The sequence below is a fragment of the Schistocerca piceifrons genome, chromosome 3 (genome assembly GCF_021461385.2).
Source record: "Schistocerca piceifrons isolate TAMUIC-IGC-003096 chromosome 3, iqSchPice1.1, whole genome shotgun sequence".
NCBI classification, from domain to species: domain Eukaryota; kingdom Metazoa; phylum Arthropoda; class Insecta; order Orthoptera; family Acrididae; genus Schistocerca; species Schistocerca piceifrons.
The window spans coordinates 187816994-187843865 of record NC_060140.1 but is presented as its reverse complement, the minus strand read 5'-3'; the positions used below and the strand labels follow the sequence as shown (position 1 = coordinate 187843865).

Sequence of the window (26872 nt, the reverse complement as noted above, 5' to 3'; positions counted from 1 at the left end):
CCACTGTTTGAGATCTTGCTGCTGTTTGTGTATTGCTGCTCCCAGGGTTGGTGAGACTAACTGCAACAAGTGGAGTCTTTTAGGTTGGCGGAAGCTATTAGCCTCCTTCTACTGTTTGATGTTAGTTTGGATTTAGTGGTGTTATTGCTGAAGTGCATCCAGTGGTATCTTACTGCCTAGTGGCCGCTAACACCCCAGTTACCTGCCCTGGAGGTTAGCGTATATTGTGGCAGCGTACTTTCCTCGTCTTGCCAATGCTGCCCGGCATGGGTTTAATTTGTCAGCTTCCTTGATTGGGTTATGGATAATTCTTTTCCTTGCCTATCTGGGTTATAGTGGTTCCTTTTGCCTTTGGGTGTCTTAAACACCGGATTCTGGAGATGCAGTGCTGTCTGTCATTCCGCTCTTGCCTGAATTATTTCATCGTTGTACTTGTTATCTGAGGTTAGGTGATTTTGCTAAGAAGGTCGATCACCGTTTAAACCGTCTCTAGTTTGAGGTGCCCTCCTTAGGTGAACATTACTCTTGGCTGGCTGTCTCACCACTTACACAGCTGTAGTCACCTTCCTCAGGTTGATCCAGGGAGCACTGTCTGTGAAACACTCTGTCTTACTTGGTTAAGTTGTCACGATTGTTTAAAATGTACCATAATGTTTTAACGTGTAACTGCATTCCTCACTTGTAATTCAGGCCTTCAGCTGTTGTGTATTCTAACATTGTTTGTGGTTTTCAGCCGACAAATAGTTTTCAGTTCTGTCTTGATAAAGTCTTCAGCCGTCACTATAACTTGTTACAGTTTATTAAGATTGCTTAAAAAGGGTTTAGTATTTTTAAAATGTAATTGTCCACTTTATTGGTAATTCAGGCCTCCAGCCGTTGTGTATTCTGAAATTGCTTGTGACCTTCAGCCAACAAATAATTTTAACTTCCCTTAATCAGGCCTTCAGCCGTTGATTGTGTGTAACATTGCTTGTGGCCTTCAGCTGACAAATAATTTGCATTCCTTCTTAATAAGGCCTTCAGCCGTTATTATTACAGTTCCTTGATTGTTTAAGAAGAAAATATCTTAGTATTTGTTAATGTGTAACTGCCATCCTCACTTGTGATTCAGGCCTTCAGCTGTTGAGTATTCTGAAGTTGCGTGTGGCCACCAGCCGACAAAAATTTGGAGTTCCTTCTTAGTAAGGCCTTCAGCTGTCAGTGTAGTAATTTTTTTAAAATGATTTTTGAGGGTGTGTATATATATATATATATATATATATATATATATATATATATATATATATATATATATATATATAAAAAAATATCAAAGATGAGGTGACTTACCGAACGAAAGCGCTGGCAGGTCGATAGACACACAAACATACACACAAAATTCAAGCTTTCGCAACAAACTGTTGCCTCATCAGGAAAGAGGGAAGGAGAGGGGAAGACGAAAGGAAGTGGGTTTTAAGGGAGAGGGTAAGGAGTCATTCCAATCCCGGGAGCGGAAAGACTTACCTTAGGGGGAAAAAAGGACAGGTATACACTCGCACACACGCATATATCCATCCACACATACAGACACAAGCAGACATATTTAAAGGTCTTTAAATATGTCTGCTTGTGTCTGTATGTGTGGATGGATATATGCGTGTGTGCGAGTGTATACCTGTCCTTTTTTCCCCCTAAGGTAAGTCTTTCCGCTCCCGGGATTGGAATGACTCCTTACCCTCTCCCTTAAAACCCACTTCCTTTCGTCTTCCCCTCTCCTTCCCTCTTTCCTGATGAGGCAACAGTTTGTTGCGAAAGCTTGAATTTTGTGTGTATGTTTGTGTTTGTTTGTGTGTCTATCGACCTGCCAGCGCTTTCGTTCGGTAAGTCACCTCATCTTTGATTTTATATATAATTTTTCCCACGTGGAATGTTTCCTTCTATTATTTATATATATATATATATATATATATATATATATATATATATATATATATATATATATATATATATATATATATATATATATATATCTAAAAAGAAAGATGATGAAACTTACCAAACAAAAGCGCTGGCAGGTCGATAGACACACAAACAAACACAAACATACACACAAAATTCTAGCTTTCGCAACCAATGGTTGCCTCGTCAGGAAAGAGGGAAGGAGAAGGAAAGACAAAAGGATACGGGCTTTAAGGGAGAGGGTAAGGAGTCATTCCAATCCCGGGAGCGGAAAGACTTACCTTAGGGGGAAAAAAGGACAGGTATACACTCGCACACACACACATATCCATCCACACATACACAGACACAAGCAGATGTCTGCTTGTGTCTGTGTATGTGTGGATGGATATGTGTGTGTGTGCGAGTGTATACCTGTCCTTTTTTCCCCCTAAGGTAAGTCTTTCCGCTCCCGGGATTGGAATGACTCCTTACCCTCTCCCTTAAAGCCCGTATCCTTTTGTCTTTCCTTCTCCTTCCCTCTTTCCTGACGAGGCAACCATTGGTTGCGAAAGCTAGAATTTTGTGTGTATGTTTGTGTTTGTTTGTGTGTCTATCGACCTGCCAGCGCTTTTGTTCGCTTTTGTTTGGTAAGTTTCATCATCTTTCTTTTTAGATATATTTTTCCCACGTGGAATGTTTCCCTCTATTTTTTTATATATATATATATATATATATATATATATATATATATATATATATATATATATATATATATATATATATATATAAAAAATGGTATGTGTTTTCTGTGCAACCAACAGTAACTGATTAGGCCCTGTTCACACCTTTCCCTGCTTTCCCTAAGTCCCACGTCTCAGAAATGATTGTTAATTTATTGCTACATTCCAGTCAATATCGCAAATGATGATGGTGTTTTTGGTTCTTCTCCCAGGACTGTAATTCCTGTTCCAAATGTTTCTTTGGTTTTCTTTTCTGCTTGCTTAATGTACAGATTGAATAACATCAGGATATGCTACAACCCTACCTCACTCCCTTCTCAGCCACTGCTTCCATTTCATGCTCCTTGACTCCTGTCTGTAACTGCTGTCTGATTTTGGTACAATAGCCTTTTGGTCAAAAGCATTTCTCTAAATCTACAAATGCTATATACATAGGTTTGCCTTTCCTGAACGTACCTTGTAAGATTAGTCATAGGATCGTATTGCTAAGATAAGCTATAGAGTCATATTGCCTCATTTGTTCCTACATTTTTCCAGAACAATGTTTTCCATTCTTCTGTAAACAATCTGTATTAATATTTTGCAACCACGGCTTATTAAACTGATAGTTCAGTAACATTCACACTTGTCAGCACCTGCTTTCTTTGGAATTACACTTTTCCTGAAGTCTGAGGGTATTTGATCTCTCTCGTACATCTTGCAGGCCAAATGAAAGAGTTTTGCTATGGTTGGCTCTTCCCAGGCTGCCAGTTGTTCTGACGGAATGTTGACCCCCCCCCCCCTCCCTGGGGCCTTGTTTCGAGTTAGGCCTTTAAGTGCTTTGTCAAATTCTTCTCGCAGCATCATATCTCCTATATCATCTTCATCTATGTTTCCTTCCATTTCTGTAGTACTGCATCCTAGTTCATATCCCTTGTATAGATTCTCTACATACTCCTTCCATCTTTCATCTTCCCCTTCTCTGCCTAAAACTGGTCTTCCATCTGAACTCTTGATAGTTCTATAGCTGCTTCTCTTTTCTCAAAAGGTCTCTTCAGTTTTCCTATAGGCAGTACCTATCTTTCCCCTAGTGAAATTCTATCTTTCCCCTAATGAGATTTACTTCTAAATGCTTACATTTGTCTTCTAGAATTCCTGCTGAGTCATTTTGCCCTTCCTGTGAGCCTTATTTTTTTGACATTTGTATTCTCTTTTGCGTGCTTCATTTGCTATATGTTTATATTTTTTTCTTTCATCAGTTAAATTTAGTATCTCGTGTGTTACACAAGGATTTGTACTGGGTGTTGTCTTTTTACCTATTTGATCTTCTGCTGTCTTCAACATTTCATCTCACAGAAATACCCATTTGCCGTCTACTGTTTTCCTTTCCCCTGTTTTAGTCAATTGTTGCCCAATGCTCCCTCTGCAACTCTCAAGAACCTCTGAAAATACACTGTAATTGAACAGATAAAGAAGTCTACTCATAAAGCAGCGGCAGGGGTACACACATATAAAGGTATTTAAGTTTGCAAGCTTTTAGAGCCAGTTGCTCTTTCTTCTCGGTTGAAAGAGAGGTGAAGGAAAAGGATTGGTGAGGTATAGGAAGAGGGATAATGTTTGGAAATGTCACCCAGAACTGTGGATCAGGGGACACTTAATGGGCAGGATGAGAAGAAAAGACTGATTGTTGGGGACTACATCTGAATAACCTCTTGATTCTTTCAGCTTATCCAGGTCTCATCATCTGAATTTCCTACCTTTCTGCAATTTCTTTAGTTTTAATGTACAGTTCATAACCGACAAATTGTGGTCAGAGTCCACACCGGCCTATGGAAATGTCTTACAATTTAAAATCTGGTTCCTAAATCTATGTCTTACCATTACATAATCAATCTGAAACCTTCCAGTGTCTCCAGGTCCCTTTCACATACACAACCTTCTTTTATGATTCTTAAACCATGTGTTACCGATGATTAACTTATGTTATGTACCACAGTGGTTATTGTTGCTTTTATTATTATTATTTCCGTCACTTTCTCAGACGTTCAGTCCGGTTAAAAATGGAGTGACACGGACCTTGATCAAGCGTCACTTCCTTTTAACTCTGCGGTATGTGTTATATTGCATTTAGGAACTTTCGGGTAATTGAACATGTATCAATAATTTCGGATTTCTGTAGTTGTATATATATGTTTGGATGTAGCTGTATTGCATTGACGTACTGGTGGATATTGTGTGGTATGACTCCTGTAGTTGATAGTCTAATTGGTATGATGTCAACTTCATCCTGATGCCACATGTCTTTGACTTCCTCAGCCAGTTGGATGTATTTTTCAATTTTTTCTCCTGTTTTCTTTTGTATATTTGTTGTATTGGGTATGGATATTTCGATTAGTTGTGTTAATTTCTTCTTTTTATTGGTGAGTATGATGTCAGGTTTGTTATGTGGCGTTGTTTTATCTGTTTTAATGGTTCTGTTCCAGTATAATTTGTATTCATCATTCTCCAGTGCATTTTGTGGTGTATACTTGTATGTAGGAACGTGTTGTTTTAAAAGTTTATGTTGTAAGGCAAGCTGCTGATGTATTATTTTTGTGACATTGTCATGTCTTCTGGGGTATTCTGTATTTGCTAGTATTGTACATCCGCTTGTGATGTGATCTACTGTTTCTATTTGTTGTTTACAAAGTCTGCATTTATCCGTTGTGGTATTGGGATCTTTAATAATATGCTTGCTGTAATACCTGGTGTTTATTGTTTGATCCTGTATTGCAATCATGAATCCTTCTGTCTCACTGTATATATTGCCTTTTCTTAGCCATGTGTTGGATGCGTCTTGATCGATGTGTGGCTGTGTTAGATGATACGGGTGCTTGCCATGAAGTGTTTTCTTTTTCCAATTTACTTTCTTCGTATCTGTTGATGTTATGTGATCTAAAGGGTTGTAGAAGTGGTTATGAAATTGCAGTGGTGTAGCCGATGTATTTATATGAGTGATTGCCTTGTGTATTTTGCTAGTTTCTGCTCGTTCTAGAAAGAATTTTCTTAAATTGTCTACCTGTCCATAATGTAGGTTTTTTATGTCGATAAATCCCCTTCCTCCTTTCTTTCTGCTTAATGTGAATCTTTCTGTTGCTGAATGTATGTGATGTATTCTATATTTGTGGCATTGTGATCGTGTAAGTGTATCGAGTGCTTCTAGGTCTGTGTTACTCCATTTCACTACTCCAAATGAGTAGGTCAATATTGGTATGGCGTAAGTATTTATAGCTTTTGTCTTGTTTCTTGCTGTCAATTCTGTTTTCAGTATTTTTGTTAGTCTTTGTCTATATTTTTCTTTTAGTTCTTCTTTAATATTTGTATTATCTATTCCTATTTTTTGTCTGTATCCTAGATATTTATAGGCATCCGTTTTTTCCATCGCTTCTATGCAGTCGCTGTGGTTATCCAATACGTAATCTTCTTGTTTAGTGTGTTTTCCCTTGACTATGCTATTTTTCTTACATTTGTCTGTTCCAAAAGCCATACTTATATCATTGCTGAACCCTTCTGTTATCTTTAGTAATTGGTTGAGTTGTTGATTTGTTGCTGCCAGTAGTTTTAGATCATCCATGTATAGCAAATGTGTGATTTTGTGTGGGTGTGTTCCAGTAATATTGTATCCATAATTTGTATTTTTTAGCATGTTGGATAGTGGGTTCAGAGCAAGGCAGAACCAGGAAGGACTTTATGAGTCTCCTTGGTATATTCCACGCTTAATCTGTATTGGCTGTGATGTGATATTATTTGAATTTGTTTGAATATTAAGTGTGGTTTTCCAATTTTTCATTACTATGTTTAGGAACTGTATCAATTTAGGATCTACTTTGTATATTTCCAATATTTGTAGTAACCATGAGTGGGGTACACTATCAAAAGCTTTTTGGTAATCAATGTATGCGTAGTGTAGCGACCTTTGTTTAATTTTAGCTTGATATGTCACCTCTGCATCTATTATCAGTTGCTCTTTACATCCTCGTGCTCCTTTGCAACAGCCTTTTTGTTCTTCATTTATAATTTTGTTCTGTGTTGTATGTGTCATTAATTTCTGTTTAATGACTGAAGTTAATATTTTGTATATTGTTGGTAGGCATGTTATGGGGCGATATTTTGCTGGGTTTGCTGTGTCTGCTTGATCTTTAGGTTTCAGATAAGTAATTCCTTGTGTAAGTGTATCAGGGTCTGTGTATGGGTCTGCAATGTAACTGTTAAATAATTTATTCAATATAAAGGAAGGAAACTTCCACGTGGGAAAAATTATATATAAAAACAAAGATGAGGTGACTTACCGAACAAAAGCGCTGGCAGGTCGATAGACACACAAACAAACACAAACATACACACAAAATTCAAGCTTTCGCAACAAACTGTTGCCTCATCAGGAAAGAGGGAAGGAGAGGGGAAGACGAAAGGAAGTGGGTTTTAAGGGAGAGGGTAAGGAGTCATTCCAATCCCGGGAGCGGAAAGACTTACCTTAGGGGGAAAAAAGGACAGGTATACACTCGCACACACGCATATATCCATCCACACATACAGACACAAGCAGACATATTTAAAGGTCTTTAAATATGTCTGCTTGTGTCTGTGTGTGTGGATGGATATGTGCGTGTGTGCGAGTGTATACCTGTCCTTTTTTCCCCCTAAGGTAAGTCTTTCCGCTCCCGGGATTGGAATGACTCCTTACCCTCTCCCTTAAAACCCACTTCCTTTCGTCTTCCCCTCTCCTTCCCTCTTTCCTGATGAGGCAACAGTTTGTTGCGAAAACTTGAATTTTGTGTGTATGTTTGTGTTTGTTTGTGTGTCTATCGACCTGCCAGCGCTTTTGTTCGGTAAGTCACCTCATCTTTGTTTTTATGTTAAATAATTTAGTTAGATGTGAATGTGTTGAGGTGAACTTCTTTAACCAGAAATTTGCTATTTTATCATTTCCAGGGGCTTTCCAATTGTGAGTAGAATTAATTGCTTGGGTGACTTCATGTTGCAAAATTATCACTTCAGGCATTTGTGGTATTATCTTGTATGTGTCTGTTTCTGCTTGTATCCACCGTGCATGCCTGTTATGTTGTACGGGGTTTGACCATATGTTGCTGCTCCAGAAGTGTTCCATGTCTGTTATGTTTGGTGGATTGTTTATTTTAATGTGTGTGTTATCTATTGTCTGGTAAAATTTCTTTTGGTTTGTGTTGAATGTTTGGTTTTATTTCCTTCTATTTTCACTTTTTTTTGTATCTTCTGAGTCGTTTGGCTAATGCTTGTAATTTCTGCTTCTTTTCGTCTAATTGCTCTGTTGCTTCTTGTTGTGAGATTTTACCTAACCTTTTTCGTTTTTTTTTTCCGAGATTTCATTTCTTATAAATTGTGTTAGCTGTCCGATGTCTTTTCTCAGTTTTTCTATTTTGATCTGTAACCTGTGTTACCATGCTGGTTTTGTGGGTTTCTTCTGTGTTTTGGTTGGTTCTGATCTCTGCCTAGTGTGTATATTTAGTGTAGTGAGTGCTCCTATATAAACCAGTAGTTGTAACTCTTCTATAGTTGTGTTTTCATTTATTTTGTTGTGTATGATTGTGTTGATAGTTTTTATTGTTGTTTCGACTTGTGGGTTATTTGGTGGTCTATGCAAGAATGGTCTAATGTCTGTATTTGTGTCTTTGTATTCTATATATGTTAGCTGAAATTTTTCTTCTATATCTAACATCTGTGTCACTTCGTGTTCTATTTGTGCTTGTTCTGGTGGCTGTCTTAAGATTTCGTTTTCCTCTGATTGTTTAATTGGTGCGTGTTGTTCTTTGTTTGTTTGCTCTGGGATGTTTGAGTCCATTACTGTATTTTCTTCTTCTTCTTCTTCTTCTTCTTCTTATTATTATTATTATTATTATTTGTTTGTTTGTTTGTTTGTTTCTGAAGAGACATGATCTGTTGTAGCAGAAGAAGTGTTTTGGAGAAGATTAGGAAAAATAAGAAAGAAAATGACAAGGTTCGAACACACTATAAACAGACATAAAATATACAGCAGGTTCCTTAATAAAGGAACTTCTAGCAAGAAAATTTTTTTGTTTCGTTAACAACCCACCTTAGTTCTCAACACAGTCTACGTTGCGGGATATACACCGAGTCCATTGATGCTCCAGTGTTTTCTTCCCATCGGCAAAATAGGTTCTGTCAGACTCCGCAAAATACTCATTGACTGCAATTATCACCTCCTCATTTGATGAAAATTTCTTCCCAGGAAGCAAAAGTTTCAAGTCAGGGAACAGAAAAAAGTCAGTTGGGACTAAGTCTGGTGAATACCATATTTACTCGAATCTAAGCTGCACTTTTATCCCAGTTTTTGTAATCCAAAAATCCGCCTGTGGCTAAGAATCGAGTACAAAGTAAGCGAAGTTCTGAAAAATGTTGGTAGGTGCCACCAAAACTAACTTCTGCCGTCGAACATATGTAGTGCTACACAGGCATGCTTTGCAGGCACAAAGATAAATACTGGTGCCAAAACCTCTGCATCAGTAAATAAATTACAAGAAATGGTAGAAGAATGTAAACATTATGCCATGTATTCTTTCGTGTTTGCTATATCTCATTTAAATCCTGTCTGCCTAATAAACTACGAAACTAGAGTGAGACAACAGCAAACGCGGAAGAATCATGTTTATATTCGTATTATTCTTATGCTGACTAGTGATACAATCAGAAATGAAGCACGGCAACTGACTAGATTTTTAAATCTAAGATGATACTAATTCCTGTGCAGAATGTAATGTACTAAAGAGGCGTCTGCAAATATTTTCAAACAGAGAAAATTTTTCGCTAAACTCTCATTCAGAACATCTTCTATCATATGCAGTCTATGATTTGGTTCTTCTTGATCATTATGAGAGAAAGCAGCAGTGTAAGTAACAACAAATAGTAGTCTCTTGTCATTGTTTCATTTATGAGAGAATTCCTCTTTTTTTTTTTTTTTTTCTCGTAAACACTCATTATCAGAAAGTGACAAACAATGCACGACACAGTACAATAATGCATTTTAAGTTTAGAGTGATGTAAACACTTATAACAAAGAGAACGGCACTTATCACATCAAAGCAAAATAAGCATTCGGCTCAAACCAGACGAAGCACGTGAAAAAGGAAGGGTACCCGTACAAATATGGATGGAGCGCCTGACACATAGCAATGGCTACTTGGTGAACCTCAACTGTTAAGCTTACGACTCGAACCAAACTGCTGTAGCTGTATCTTCATCCATTCAACCTGAATTGTGTCTCGTGTTGCAATGGACCAACTTTGTTTCGATTTGGAGGTGCGGTCTTAAACTTTTCTCTCCCCTTGAATTTCAAGTCTCAAATTTCAGGTGCCACTTAGATTAGGGAAAAATTTTTTTCCTTGATTTCGAGTCTCATTTTTCAAGTGTGTCTTAGATTCGAGTAAATACGGTAGAGTGGGTGAAGAATCAATTCAAATCCCAGTTCATGCACCTTTGCCATTGTTATAGCCAATGTGTGGAATGGTGGATTATCCTGATGGAAAAGCACTTTTTGTATGTGAACATTGGTCTTTTTTTTTTTTTTTTTAGTCAACACAAGTTTCAAAAAATCCAGCAACAAAAAGTAATAAGGGACAAAAAGTACTAGGGTTCGGTTGCTGGCCTGTCTTTTCCCAAATAATCTATGGCTATTATTCCGTGGAAATTCTAATGGTCTTTGCCTTCTTTGTTGCACTTTCACCAGCCTTTGTCCATTGTTTTGACTGCCGTTTTGACTCTGTAGTAGGGGTGCCTTATCTAGCTGGGAGGTGGGACCTCCTCGGGACACTCTGAGGTGAGGTGTAGAAATGAAGAAAAAATTTATTTAATTTAATTGCTTTTTATGTAGAACACAATTACCTGGAACTTGTGGCAAAAAAGTAAGTGGTACACCATATTTTTTGGAATATTTCACCTGTTTCAGAAAGTCTTATCTTACGTATTAATAAAACTCCATGCAAGTAATTTTGTAGTTAAACAACTGGGCCAGCAGTGAAAATACTCTTTCCACAGTCGCATTGTGTCCAAGAATAGAAAACAAATACTTGTGTCATTTTAGCAGTTGGCATTTGTGTTCAGGATGCTCATTTTCCTTAAGAAAGTAAATTGACCTTTCTTCCATTCTTCTGAGTCACACTTAGTTTCTAAAAAGCTTTTCAGGAACGTATATTGCTGAAAGCAATTGTCCCTTGAAATATTCACACCTTTTGTTGTCAGGTATGTAATAGTGTTTTCAATCATCACCAAATCTGGAGTTTCAGGTAGCATAATCCAATCAAATACTTGATATTTATTAAAAGAAATAGCCCTTTTCTATAAGGAATCAAATGCTTTGCTATGGCATAGAAAGCCATTCTTTCTTCCTCAAGTTTCGATATCAGATTAATTATTTCTTGGTTAGGGCTCTCAATTTTAAATTTGTTAAAATTCATCTTGGCTTGCATGCCAATAAAATTGAGTCTTCCTTTCTCAGTGATGCTTGTATAAGTAAATATAAACTAAAGACACCACCAATGACACAGTTATCCATGCTAATCTTTGACCATTGGAAATAAGATAGGATTTCTTGTTGTAGTCTTCAAGGAAGCAATTCACTGTTACTTCCCTCCAGTCTTTGTGGATGAAATGTGCAGCTGTATAATGTGAATGACCTCAGTGATTACTTGTGTTGTTATGTGTTATCATGATTAAAACCATTGCCCTTCGTATCTATCAAATAACATGTATGATTGGTTGTTATAGTCTATACCAAGTTTTAAAAAAAGCAGAAAGTAGAACTAAGTGGATAGTGCACTTTGGTTCTCAAAAACCATTGACAGTGCAGAAATACATGAATGCACTATTACTAAGCTCACATATGGGCCTGAACACAGTAGTAAGTCGTTCAGTTGTTTTTAGTCAGAGTGATTGAGTTCTTTTCCAATTTTCCTGTGTTCCCCTAAATTGTTCAAGGTAAATGCCTCCTTGGTTCCTTCCTAAAAGGAGTGTCTGATTTCTCTTCCCAACTTTCTCCATTTTTCACTCATCTCTAGTAACCTCATTAGTATCTTAAAATTTAAATTCCCCCCCCCCCCTCCCCCTCCGCCTTTTATCCTCCACTTAAATGCACAGTGACTGATCGAGGTGGCACAGTGGTTAGCACGATGGCTCAAATCCGTGCCCAGTCAACCTGATTTAGGTTGTCTGTGATTTCCTTGAATCACCCCAGACAAATGCCAGGACAGTTTCTTTGAAAGGGCACAGTCGATTTCCTTCCCCATCCTTCGCTCATCTGATGGGACCGATGACCTCTCTGTGTGGTCCCATCCCTCACATCTGCCAACAAATCAATTCACAGTGTTAAAAGTAGGAAAGAAATATGAAAACATAAGCACCAGTCACAGTCAACAATCACCTCTTGTCCAATGCATGTTTTTTGTAATGTTCATTAAATTATAAACATCTGACAAAACTGCTGTTATAAATTAATAGGCACATAAAGCATTTAACCATTGTAAACTGTTTCCTCATCCCTGTTGTTGTGGAAATACTGAAAAGTGTTTTCTGTAAATCTGTATTCTCAAATTGTTATTACATGTTTAAAATTAGGTAGCACATCACTCTGATACTGAATCCACTAGGACCTACAATTTTAGTTCTAGTACTGACTTGGGTTTACTTTGTTTCTTGAAACTAAAACTCCAGAGGAATACATATTTATTTATTTAAAAAATTCCAGCAAATGATGGCATCTGATTCTGAAGGATCTCTGAAAGACTTCGTGGTAGATGACTCGACAACTGACAGTGATGAAACATCAAATGATAGCGGCAATGAAAAAGATGACGATAAAAAAGATTCAAGTGGTAAGTGTAATCCACAATATTTGTTGTAGCAAAGTGAGCACTGTTGCAGCCCAAAAATAGAAATAAGTTATGTGATCCTGGAAAGTCCTGTGTTGTATACAAATAATGGAATGTGTAATGTTAACCTTTCACCATATAACTGAGGATGATCATCAGTGATTCAGAACATTAAACATTTGATCAGTGAAAGCATATTGAGCACTTTTGTTGAAAAGCCTTTCTGAAAACCAAATTGACATTTTGTCAGTACTTCATTTTAACAAGTATGTGAAGCTATGCTTGAGTACATTAATTTTTCAAGAATTTTGGATAAAGCTGTCAGAAGTGTGATTGGGCAGTAGTTGTTAGCATCAGACCTATCCCCTTTTTTATGCAATGTTTTAACAATAGCATATTTCAGTCTACCCGGAAAAGTGCCCTGTTTGAGTGAGCTACTACATATGTGGCTGAGAATCCTACTTGTGAGAAGAAGCTTTTAGTACTCTGCTGGAAATGCCATCAATTTTGTGTGAGCTTTTACTTGTGAATGAATTTATTATTTCCCTAATTTCAGTAGGAGAGATGGGTTGAATTTCAGTTTTATCAAATTGCATGGTTGTTGCTTCTTCCATATACGGACATGCATTTTCTAATGAACAGCTGGATCCTATTTTCTCTACAACACTTAAAAAATTATCATTAAAAATTTTTTCCACTTCTGATTTTTTGTTAACTAACTTTTCATTGAGTTTCATGTAAATGCAGTCTTCCAGTGGTCTTGGTTGCCCTGTTCCCTTTTTAAGAATATTCCAAATTGCTTTAATTTTGTTATCAGAGGTGCTAATCTCAGACATAATGCACATACTTCTGGACTTTTTATTAACTTTTCTTATTAAAGTGCAGCTGTTTTTGTAATGTTTGACTGTTTCTGGACCATTACTCCTTCTAGCTATAAAATACTGTTCCCTTTTCTGTTTGTAAGATATTTTTATCCCTTTAGTAAGCCATGGCTTTTTAGATGGTTTCTTACAATTATGTTTCAGTGTTTTCTGAAGGAAACTGTTTTCAAATATACTCACAAAGGTATCACGAAATAGATTAAATTTTTAATTAGCATCAGCTCAGTCTGTCTAATTATTGCAAGCTCTGCCTAAAATTTGCGATTGTTAAATTGTTATTTGACTGCACCATTTTGGAGGACTGTTTTGCATTACTGTATGTAGCTGTGTCATATATTGTAACTAGCTGCACATCATGATCAGGCAGACCATTCTTAGCAGGGAAAGTTTTTATTTGTGTGCTGCTTTCCTATACTACCAGAGTACAAAAATCAATACCTGACATCCAATTGAAAGAACCAAATAATACTTCAAGGTCAAGCTCTCTATCAGACTCGTTCAGAAAATCTATATTGAAATCCTCACGAACAATAATTTGCTTCCCTCTGTTTCACATATAGCACAACAAAGAATCCTAGTTTTTCAAAAATAGCTGAAAATGTCCCAGTAGAGACATATACACAGCTATATAAAAGTACCATTATATTGTTAAAAACCATTCAAAAGTGAAGATCACACAAATATTTTTTATTGAAGACAGTACGTTTCAATACCCTTAGCTGTCAACTTCAGGTCTCAAACATTTTACGCGAAAGAACTTGCCCCCCTTCTAACAGCAGTGTACCGCAAGTCTCTAGAGGAACAGAAGGTTTCAAATGATTGGAGAAGAGCACAGGTAGTCCCAGTTTTCAAGAAGGGTCGTCGAGCAGATGCGCAAAACTATAGGCCTATATCTCTGACATCGATCTGTTGTAGAATTTTAGAACATGTTTTCTGCTCGTGTATCATGTCATTTCTGGAAACCCAGAATCTACTCTGTAGGAATCAACATGGACTCTGGAAACAGCGATCGTGAGAGACCCAACTCGCTTTATTTGTCATGAGACCCAGAAAATATTAGATAAAGGCTCCCAGGTAGATGCCGTTTTCCTTGACTTTTGGAAGGCGTTCGATACAGTTCCGCACTGTCGCCTGATAAACAAAGTAAGAACCTACGGAATATCAGACCAGCTGTTTGGTTGGATTGAAGAGTTTTTAGCAAACAGAACACAGAATACTCAATGGAGAGATGTCTACAGATGTTAAAGTAACCTCTGGCGTGCCACAGGGGAGTGTTATGGGACCATTGCTTTTCACAATATATATAAATGACATAGTAGATAGTGTCAGAGGTTCTATGCGGCTTTTCGCGGATGATGCCATAGTATACAGAGAAGTTGCAGCATCAGAAAATTGTAGCGAAATGCAGGAAGATCTGCAGCGGATAGGCACTTGGTGCTGGGAGTGGCAACATAGACAAATGTAATGTATTTCGAATACATAGAAAGAAGGATCCTTCATTGTATGATTATATGACAGCGGAACAAACACTGGTAGCAGTTACTTCTGTAAAATACCTGGGAGTATGCGTACGGAATGATTTGAAGTGGAATGATTATATAAAATTAATTTTTGGTAAGGCAGGTGCCCGGTTGCGATTCTTTGGGAGAGTCCTTAGAAAATGTAGTCCATCAACAAAGGAGGTGGCTTACAAAACACTGGTTTGACCTATACTTGAGCATTACTCATCAGTGTGGGATCCATACCAGGTCGGGTTGACAGAGGAGATAGAGAAGATCCAAAGAAGAGCGGCACGTTTCTTCACAGGGTTATTTGGTAAGCAAGATAGCATTACAGAGATGTTTAGCAAACTCAAGTGGCAGACTCTGCAAGAGAGGCGCTCTGCATCGCGGTGTAGCTTGCTGTCCAGGTTTCAAGTGGGTGCGTTTCTGGATGAGGTATCGAATGTATTGCTTCCCCCTACTTGTACCTCCTGAGGAGATCACAAATGTAAAATTAGAGAGATTCGCGTGCACAGACGCTTTCTGGCAGTCGTTCTTCCCGCGAACCATATGCGACTGGAACAGAAAAGGGAGGTAATGACAGTGGCACGTAAAGTGCCCTCCGCCACACATTGTTGGGTGGCTTGCGGAATATAAATGTAGATGTAGATGTAGATGTTTAAAAAAATGTCGTAAACCATGTTCATTTTACCCTGACCTCACGCTCAAGATGTCAAATGGATTAAACTCAGCACATTATAAACATTTGTCATCACTAAAATATTAAAAATCACACACCATCTTGTCCAAAAGGTCATGTCCATATACATACTCTCACAGATGCTTGTTATGTGATACACATACATACACAGTTGTGTGTACACACATGTGTATCATGTAACAACCATCAGTGAGCGGTATGTATATGGACATTGCCTTTTGGACAAGATGCTGTCTAATTTTAAATATTTTACCGATTTTTATAATGTGCTGAGTTTTATCCACTTGTTATCTTGTGCATGAGGTCAGTGTAAAATGAATATGGTTTACTACAAAAAAATGTTTAAGACCTGAAGATGATCGCTAAGACTGTTGAAACCAGTTGTCTTGAATAGTTTAAATTCGTGAGTTCAGGAGCTCTAAGCATCTTCATGAACAGAATGCAGATATTTAGCCATTTTCTGCTCCCAGTAATGGCATTATGCTGCAAAGCACTATTTCCTGCCAGGACTTTCATGTGTTTATTTTCATCACATGCCAGAAGACAACAGTCACTATAGGAAAATCATTGGCCTTTAGGGCAGCATCGTTAGTCTTGATCAGGTCCATCATCCTTAGTTTGAACAAAAGCACCTGGATACCGAAAACTGGCTCTGGCAGCCACATTAGCGATGATGGTTTTGCAAGGATAGGAAATTATGTTCTACAGAGCCATTGAGTCGTGAGGGAAATCCATCAATCAAAAATATTGAAATGGCTCACGGATCAGTCGAATCGCAGAAGTGATCTGCAGTGGGTTTCAACACATTGTTTCTAATAAAGCAACACTGTTGTTCAAAAGATTTGACTTTAGTGAAGAGTTTCTTAATAGAGATACTTCACAGTGGCATGAAAATGAAGATTTACTCAGTTCTCAACACCTACTTAATAAACTGAAAGTTGGAAATGAACTGAGTGAGAGAGGTGTTAGGCTTGTAGAGGACTACTGTAACTCTTTTCATTTGGTGTATCTCCATTTCATTGAATTCTTCTGTAGTATCCAGTTTTTTGTATGCCACTTTAGGCTGTTTGGACTTATAACTGACTGTCTTTACAACTGGCCAAAAATAACAGTCAAAAAAGATTTTGATAGAGGCTATTTCAGTGCTGAAATTCTTAGACAAAAACATTTGCACTCTTTTTAGGCAGTCGTTTTTGTACCCAGTAGATTATTTATGACTACTTACTGCCATTTGTTAATAGAGTTGTAACTTATTTTGCTAGCAGACAGGTATCTTCCTTTTCCAGCACTTAACGTCACATGGACTTTACATGACTGTTTGTGTTTACTCTCACTTTCTAAAATCATGTTGTGGTGAAAATTTATCACACAATATGTTTAACTTGGGACTCCAGTTCCAGATGCGTAACACTCTGTAGAAACTAACATAGACAAAGATTATTTTTATACATAAGCCTTAACAAATTTCTGATAATGAAATTATTAAGATAATTGAAAAAGAAAATAAAAACAAGGATCAGAAGTCATTGGAGTAGTGGGAACAGTTTGTGAATGACAAGTCATTATTTGTGTTCATAAGCCTTAACATTTTTCAGATAATGACATTATTGAGATTACTGAAAAAGAAAATGAAGAGGAGGAACAGAAGTCATCGGAATGGTGGGAACAGTTTGTGACTGAGGAAGAAATGGATGATATAAAATCCAGTGGAAAATTAATGCTCTTGTTCTATATCTTGCAAGAATGTGAGAAAATAGGTGACAAAGTGTAAGTTTGTATATTTATTATTATAAAGGTTAAAAATGTGTTAAGATGTACATGTTTATGCCCATTGTACATAGACAAATGGGCAATTTATGACCACTGGAATGAGTTATGGTAACAATTCACCACATAGAGATGTAATTGAGCTGTCAAGTTCTACACACACAATGTAAACATCTGATAAAGTGGTATACCACCAACCACCCTACCTATGCAGTACACTACTGCATCCCTAACACACACTTTCTCATGAACCTATTTCCTGCTGACCATTCCCCTGTAGATCTATCCTCTACACTCACCACCACCACCTCCAGTCACTAGCATTTCCTGTCTGGCTAAGGGTAGGACTGTGTCTGTTAAGAGCTTTTTGATCTACCATTGTGCTGCAACTACTGTGCAGAATTCTAGTTTGATAGCTATTTGTATACACCAAACAGTGAATACTGCAAACTTGCCTGCTCATTTGCTGAATATACTACACACAGTCACATCAACAGCAGTTTCAGTATGTGTGCCATTATGAACCCCCCACCCCTTTTCCTTTCATTTCGTGCTCTAATTACTCTGAAGTGAGCTGGTGGAAACTGTCCCTCCAGCACATCCTCTATTCCTTCAGTCTCTGTTGCCCATAAAACTCATCCTCAGCCACAATCTTTCTATTCCCTTACCTGTTTCCCATTCCCTCTTTGTAACTTTTTCCTTTACTATCATTTCCCATATGTTTCTATCCTATAATACCTTGTTAATATAGTAGCTCCTTCCATCTGTCTTTTTTTTCTCCCCTCCCATGTTCCTGTCCCCCTCTATGTTTTATCATTCTCTACCCAATCAGTTTTGTAATTTTTGCCAGGAATGATACACATTTTATTCCCCCATTACTTTCCTACCTTACTTTCCTTTAGGCAGGTACCACAGTCATACAAAATTTCTGAAATCACAGCATTTCTGCCATTGACTGTAATTATTGTTTATTTGCACCATCAACTAATTTCTGCTATTATGCTTTTTTCAAGGGTAGTTGACATGCATGAGGAAAGACTACCAAACTGCCTGGTCGACAGTATATAGTGGGCAGATATAGAATGTATGACAAGTATTCAAGTGTACAATTGTTATAAAAACAGTTTAAAAGTTGCAGAGAGATGAGATCATTGCCCACTGCAAGTCAAAAGCAAAATTATAATTGTCTTGGCACTGGAAATTGTCAAACCTGTGACAACACATGTAAGTGAGTACATGTCGAGGCATTATTCTCATTCATTTCAACACAGAAACTCTTTGTGTTGACTGGCACTGGGCAGTGTTATCGCTTCTGCCACTACTTTTAATCTGTTTGTATACCAATTGTACTCATTACTACTTGTCACAAGATTTTTGTTTGCCCACCACATGTTGGTGGTTGGACAGCTTGCTGAGTTTTTGTTGTGCACAGCTACTACAACTTGAAAGAAGAGTAATAGATGAAATCAGCCAAGAGGGGAAATAAAGATTATAGCTGGTAGTGGAAATGTCATTTTAGGACTGTACTATATTCGCCATGTGCTACATTTCCTCCCCCCTTCCAGCTGTCCCAATCTTTCTGTCACCTAATGTAAATAGTAAATAAATCTTAGATGATTACGTGGCAGAACAAATGTTGAAACATTAGATGTACTTTGTATAGAGAGAATATGTCTTTATGATGTGAGTGAGATTCAGAGAAAAGGAGCTATTCTCAGTTATGATGATGAAAAATTAAAATTTAAATGAATTTTTTTATTTAAAAAGTTAATCGATATAACTAAAATTGAATGATGTAACTGTTGTGACTCACCGATCTTTCAAAGTGCCGCCGCGCAGTTACGCGTGTCATCTACATGCGGCGCTGTCTGCCAGCCATGCAGCAGCAGTGCCCCCTAAGCAGCCAGCCAGCCAGCGGCCACTAGACTTGGACTCAGTTATGATTTGACTGTTAAAGTGTACACACGTCTTATTCTGTTTGCTTGATTTGTGACTTTCATGTATTGCGTCTTCCTTGGAATATATTCGTTCAACTTGAAGTTATTACAATTGGCGACGAGGTAGTGATTTTTCTTTTCCATCGTTGACCCACATGTTTCCATGGCTACTTTAGAGCAACTATTGCAAGGTCTCATAGAACAGCAAACGCTTTTCACAAATGCGTTTGTATTCCCAGTTACAGTATTGCCGCAAAGCCTTATTTTAAAGTTTTGCTTGTTAACAAAGCCTGACCTTGAAGTTGGCCTCATTGCTTGTGATTTGATCATCACAAAGGCCTGGGTTGTTTTATTTGCCGTGTACTGCAATCCAATGTGTCAAATTGTAGCACATGCTTACGTGTACCCACGTTGCATGTGCCAGCGGGAGTGGGGCATGGTGTGTGAGATTGTAATGAAGTGAAATACATGCTGTGTGCCCACATAGCTATCATTGTTTTTCTATAACACTTTCACGGCAACAGCGGGTTGTTAACCAATCCAAAACACCATCCCAACTGAGTATTGATATCAGAGTCAATGACAAAGGATTGTTATCCCCTTCGGACCACTCCCATTTTCTAATCCACAATGTAACATTCTATTTCCAGGGTATCCCAATCACCCACTTCAAGGCCACACATTATAACATTAAAGGACTGATAAAAAGATGATACTCAGATGAATCACAATAGATTAATATATTGTACACAGAATGTTCAACAGAATCTCTCGTTTCTTGCCACCCTTGCTGGACAACTCCTGCCAGTGATGTAAGGAATCTTCACTGAAGCTTCCACATGCATACCAGTACATCTGTTCATTTCTTGTCCCAACAACACTGTAATGATTTGCTTCAGAACTCCCGCCCCCTCTCCCTCCTGCCACCCTCTCCCACATATCCCCACCCCCACTCCACTCTACCCCACTCCATCCTCCTCTACCTCTAACCTCTGATGAGCACATATCCACAAATTGATTCCTGTCAGTAATTGCCACATGTAAGAGAATAGCTTTGAAATGCATCTATTTTTGTAAAACTTCTTTACTGCATAAGAAAAGCTTGTAATCTTGTCCTTACCTGATCTTTTTACTCCAGAGCATACTGAAACAGCATGCTTGTTTCTATAATGTTTTTGCTCCTATTTTACTTTTGCGTATTTGCTACAGGGTACTGAAAAGGTGCTGCAAGTACTCACCATGAGGATTAGTTTGGTGTAATTTGTGACTCAAGTGTTTGGAGACATCTCCTATACTTCAGATTGAAACAAAACTCCTACTGTTAAATAGGAGAGAATTCCTGTCTTACATAGCACACAGTTTTTCTGCCCATACTAGTTTCAGCACTTTTTTTACTGACTTCAGTGAGTTTTTCTGTATTATTTTGCCTCAGAATTATTGTGTTGGAGTTCACATAAAACTTGGGTGAATGCTATTTCCTACAAAGGAATGATAATACAGGGTTACGCAAAACATATTTTTGTCTGCCGAGTGAAATATTTTAACTGAGTTTATATAATTTGAGGTTACTGATTACAAATATGCAGTCAGAAGTTGTCCATTTTGTTAGTACATTTCATGACATATACTTACAAATAATTATGATTTTTATAAGATTCAGCAGCTCACTATTAAATAGAACTAACATTTCTTCAGGCAAGAATATTAAATTGTGATTATTAATAGTGTTAGTAATGATGTTTTAATAGACACTTAAAATTAATTTAAAAAAAAATAGAAAAAAGGTCAAATGTTTTGTGAAGCAATGTCTCTAAAAGTAAGAAATGAAATACATTAGAGGAACATTTGATATGCCTTTGAGTGGTGCATGAAATCATGTATGGCAGCTGAGGTGCTCACACATTAGTGACGTAAAAAAAAAAAAAACAACTCTGGTATTCCGTAAAATTCTGAGTTAAACATTGAACTTTAAATTATCAGTTGGTTCCTCATTTACTGTAAATCAATGGCTCTCAAATTTTTTTCCTCTGCCCGTCCCCCATTAGCAAAAATAGTATCAACCCCCAGTCCATTTTATTAATAAAAATAGCCCTTTTATTTTCTTTACCTTATTCTTTGTTTTGCCAAATTCTATTTATAAGTATTTCACACAACAGAAATCAAAACTACACAAGTTATTTTAAATTATGAAATTATTTGTATTTTTAATTCAGCATGCAAGAATTCCAAGAGCAGTCAAAATTTAAATTACGAAGTTCAGTGTGAGGCAGAAATTTGTTTGCTTACATTTAGCTTTGAGTGGTAGTTCAACTTCATATCTGCCAAAGCTGAAAAGCTAGTCTCGCACAATATGTTGTCACAAAATGAATATGGATCTTCAGTGCATTTTGGTTCAACGTTGGTAATTCCTAGCTGAGGTCCATGAGCATTTTTAATGTATTTTTAATTTGATTAAATTTATTAATGTCAGTGCAGAAATACTTTTCGGGGAGAACTTTAGTGTCGCAAGGTGATTAAGTAAGCAGGTTTTTATCTCCATTGGGGGTATTGTATTATCTATGTCCTCTAACAGAGACACTAGAGTAGGGAACATACCTAATATGCCAATTTCCATATGTTTTTGCCACAGCTCTAATTTCCTTAGAACTGCCTTTTCTTTTTCATTCCAAGATGCAGTAGTACAGTTACCTGATTACCTTGAAGTGGAGTGTTAAGAATATTTACGTTCTCAAAAATATCAGTGAGACATGCCATTTTCAATAGAAAATATCCATTGCTGAAACAGTCTTCTTTAGAGTGACTTTTCTTCATTAAGAAACAGAATACTACATTCCTCAGTTCAAACATTCTTTTCAATACATCAGCTGTGAAAGATTAGATTAGATTCAGTTTTCAATCTAGTGACCCAAAAAATGATGTGATTCTCATGGGTGTGGAACATACCACATCAAACTTTTGCATATAATACTCACTACCCTGATCATTTGTCAGGAGATTGTCAAATTAGGTGAATACAATTCAGCTAATATTTACAGAATTAATATGCTGTCAGAATGAAACATTGTTATGCACTATTAATAAATTTACCATACACAAAATACCTGATCTTGACTGTTGTGACCAAGAGCTGTTGAAATTAACATATTCACATAAGCTGGCCTAACAGTGTCTGTTAAGATATTCATCTGTGGAGTAGAAGGAGTTGCCCATTAAAAAAGTCTTTCAAACTCTGTTTAAACCGTGCTTTATCTGAAACCTAGTTTTTAATGGTTGCTGACAATTTATTGAAAATGTGTGTTCCTGAATATTGGACCCCTTTTTGGACCAAGGTAAGCAATTTTAGATCTTGTAAATTATTCTTATTCTTGGTATCGATACAATGTATTGAGCTATTGGTTGGAAATAGAGATGTACATGTATTACTTGCAACAAATTTCATTAAGGAATAAGTATACTGAGGAGTAGTGGTTAGAATACAAAGTTCCTTGAAAAGGTTTCCACATGATGTTCTTGAATTTACACCACAAATGATTCTTAATACACACTTTTGCACTCTAGAAACTTTTGCTCAGTTTGATGAGTTACCCCAAAATATGATCACATATTGTGACATAATACAGTATAACCTTGTTAGCGCAAACTCACATAAGACGAACTCACGGTAAACGCGAAAAAAATATTGGTCCCGCCAAGAATACATTATTTCTTATGGTATGTTTTATCGGTTAACACGAATTTCGGTTAAGGTGAATTACGAACTCTGTTTCAGTTCCTAATGTAATTAAATTTCACTGTAACATAAACTTCCGACCTTGCAGTATTCTAAAGCATAAATGTTTCTGAAATGAATGTAGGAAATGTAGCTACAAAGCTAATTATACTTACTTGTTGACTCATTTTTAACATATTGTAGGACAGTAGCCGCGATTATCACCTCAACAATCATGTATGCTGTACATTGTAAGACATTCAATAATTTGTGCAGAAGCATTTAGGAATGTACTCAGTGCCAGATTTGACAGGTGTTCTGTTAGTCGTAACCTTATCGAGTTGGAATACTGAATAAAAACTACAGTTACAACCAGTACCGTAGCACGCGAAAATGGCAAAGAGGAAACAGACAGCTCTAAATGTACAGTTAAAGCTTAAGATTCTAGATGAAGTGGACCATGGTACCAAGAAAACAGCAATTGCAGAGCAGTTTGGAATACCTAAATCTACTTTATCCACGATTATTAAGAATCAAGAACAAATTATTAATGGTGCGGGATCAGGTTCTGGAAACAAAGCTAAACAACTTCATACCACCATGTATCAAGACATCGAGATGTTACTGCTAGAATGGTTCAGTCATATGCGTGCATCTAACATATCTTTAACTGGCCCTGTGATTCAATCAAAAACAAATGATATTGCTAAAGATATGGGCATCAAAGACTTCCGTTGTTCTGCTGGTTTGTTGTATCGGTTCCAAAAGAGACATTCAATTTCACCTGTACAAATTTGTAGTGAAGCAAATAAAGTTGATGAAGAAAGTGCAAACAACTGGTTGCATGAATTCAACCTAGTGAGGGAAAAGTATGCCTCGTGTGATGTGTTTAACATGGATGAAACTGGATTTTTCTACAATCTTTTTCCAAATCGCACCCAGGAGATAAAAGGTGATAAGTGTCACGATGGAGCATGAAGCTAACAACGTGTGACTGTTGTACTGTGCTGTAATGCTGACGGCAGTGAGAAGTTTCGTCCCTGGGTTATCAGTAAATCCGAGAAACCATGTTGTTTTAAAAACATAAATATGGACACTTTACCTTGCATCTACTCTCACCACAAGAAAGCTTGGATCGATGGCACATCATTTTGCAAGTGGCTTCTTCGTTTCAACAGTTGAATGGTTGCTCTAAATAGACATGCTCTTCTTACATTGGACAGATGTACTGCCCATAACGTTCATGACCTGAACCTGTCCAACATAAAGGTTCAGTTTTTTCCACCCAATGCCACAAGCCACCTTCAGCCTTTGGACCAAGGCATAATCTCTCTCATAAAGAGAGCTTATCATAAGCGACTTGTAAGAGCTGCAATTCGTGCTGCTGAAAACAATAGTGCAACCCCAAATTGGAATCTGCTTGACACAATAATTGCCATCACAACAGCCTGGAATTCAGTATCGCCACATCATATAGAGAAGTGCTTTAACAGAGGTTGGAGACATAACAACACTGAAGATGTCCACGAGTTAGAAGATGCCACTTCACCTGATGAATGGACAGTTCTGCAGGACGTTGCTAACCTTGGGATTAGCTTAGAAGAATTCATTAGTGTAGACGCCGGCGTTGCCGTATGTGCTTCTGTGGAATCGGATGTGCCAAAAGCTGTGAAAGACGTGCAAGAAGGACCATCAGAAGAAAGTGAAGAGGAAGAGAATACAGATACCATTCCACCTACCAGTCAGGAGATGTTGACAGCTTTGGACTGTTTAGAGCGGTTCACTTCAACATCTGACGTCACTGCTGGGTTTACGGACGCTATCATTACAATTGGTTGTGAAATTACAAAATATTATCGTTCCCATGAACGTCAGTGAACCATGACCGAATTTTTTCCAAGAAAGTAACCTATATAATTCGTGAGTACTTGGATTTTACAATCACTGTATAGTGTTATAAGTCTACAATAACGTGATTGATAGTGTAGTGTATTATACATTAGTGTACTGCTGTACCTGTATACTTATTAAAATCTGTGTTTTTCACTTAACACGAACTCCTGATTTTTTTGGTTCCTTCGGATTCGTGTTAATGAAGTTTTACTGTAGAATGAAAGTAAGCAAAGTATGCAAGTTCTTTTAATATTTATATCTCCTACATCTGTCATCATTCACACTGCACATACAGACTTGCTTAGGTGCTTAAGCAATTCTGTGGTATGGCCTTCCCAACTGAATTTATTATCGGGACATAATCCCAGAAATTTAACACTGTCAGCCTCTTTGATCTGCATGATGTCATATGTTACATACATGGTGGAAGGAAATGTCTTACAGGTTCTGAACTGCGCATAGTAGGTCTTTTCAAAGTTTAATGACACTGAATTAGCTTCAAACCTTTTATGTCGGTGAAAATTTGATTGGCAGCTATTACTAAATCTATACTTGACTTGCTATTTATTGTAATGTTTGTATCATCTGCAAGCAAAACACACTTAGTATCTGGTGATGTAGCAAAAGAGGAGTCATTAATGTACACAAGGAAAAGCAATGGATCCAAGATGGAACCTTGAGGAACACCACATTTTGTTAATTCTCAATCGGATGAAGATTGACTGCTTACTGCACAGGTATTTTGCAATCACACCCTTTGTTTCCTGTTAGTTAGATAAGACTCAAACCATTCCGCAGCTCTGCCGGTGTCGCCGTAATATTCTAATTTACTTAAGAGGATGGTTTGGTTCAAACAGTCAAAGGCTTTTGACAGGTCACACAAAATGCCCCCCCCCACCCCGGGGGTTTGGCGCTCACAGGGCCCCAGCCCTCGCAGCACCGCTTCTCTTTCTGTGCTGTACGTCTCCTCTTCTCCTGTCCTTTTCCCTTCTCTTGGGGAGATGTCTCGTGCCTCCATGGGCTCTTGAAGCTCATTTGCGTTGGTGTGCTTGTTGGAGTATTCTCTCTTGTCCTGCTCTTTCCCTGCACCGCCCTTTCCCTGCACCGCCCTTTCCCTGCACCGCCCTTTCCCTGCCACGCCCTTTCCCTGCACCGCCCTTTCCCTGCACCGCCCTTTCCTTCCTTGTTCTGCTCTCTTTTTCCTCTGCTGTGGCATTTGAGGCCATTCTTTCTTTCTTCCTTTCCCTCTTATCATTTCTTCTTCTTCCTGTGTGTGCCTGACAGCCACCCACACGTTTGACGCATAGCAGGAGACTGGGTAACGGGTTTTTCCCAGTCACCGGTTGGCATGTAGGGCCCGCATGTACCCCCTGGTACTGGCCAGGCCCAGGGAGGGGTGATTGCCTGAGCTGTTACGTTCCTCCTCTGCCGATTGGTCCCTCCATCTGTCGTTCGGGAGGTGTGACCTAAGGTGAGGACAACCACCTAAGGCGGAGGGCTCCCCTTTGGAGGGCCCCTGGCTGGAAGGAGCATGCCATTGGAGACACTGGCAGTCATGGGGAACTTCTTCCCAATGACTGATTTTCCTTCTCTTTCTCCGAGTGTTTCACATAAAAGAAAGTGGAGTGAGGCTCCTGCCTCAATGTCTCTTCCTGTTGCACCTCAATATCTAGTAGTCTCACGTTTAGACGAAAACCAGAATTTGGCTACTGTTAACCCCTTTGTCATACAGAAAGACGTGGATGGCATCGCCGGCCCTGTGAAGTCATGCTCTCGTCTTTGCAATAGAACTCTGCTTTTGGAAATTGATAGTGCTCTCCAGGCCCAGAAACTACTCAAGGCCCAAATCCTCCATGAATATCCTATAAAAGTGGAGGCTCACAGGACACTTAACTCGCCCCGCTGTGTTATCTACACCCGGCTGCTGGGTGGTCTGACAGAGGAAAAA

General features: G+C 38.0%; 1 protein-coding gene across 3 annotated transcripts in view; it reads left to right on the top strand.

The window, feature by feature from the left end:
* Positions 1-26872, top strand: part of LOC124788186 (transcriptional regulator ATRX homolog) — a 495869-nt gene that overhangs the window by 352636 nt on the left and 116361 nt on the right. For all 3 annotated transcript variants that reach the window (XM_047255347.1, XM_047255346.1, XM_047255348.1), the window contains 2 exons: positions 12412-12538; positions 17214-17385. In XM_047255347.1, coding sequence (XP_047111303.1) covers positions 12412-12538; positions 17214-17385 — 299 coding nt within the window. The remainder of the gene's footprint in view (positions 1-12411; positions 12539-17213; positions 17386-26872) is intronic.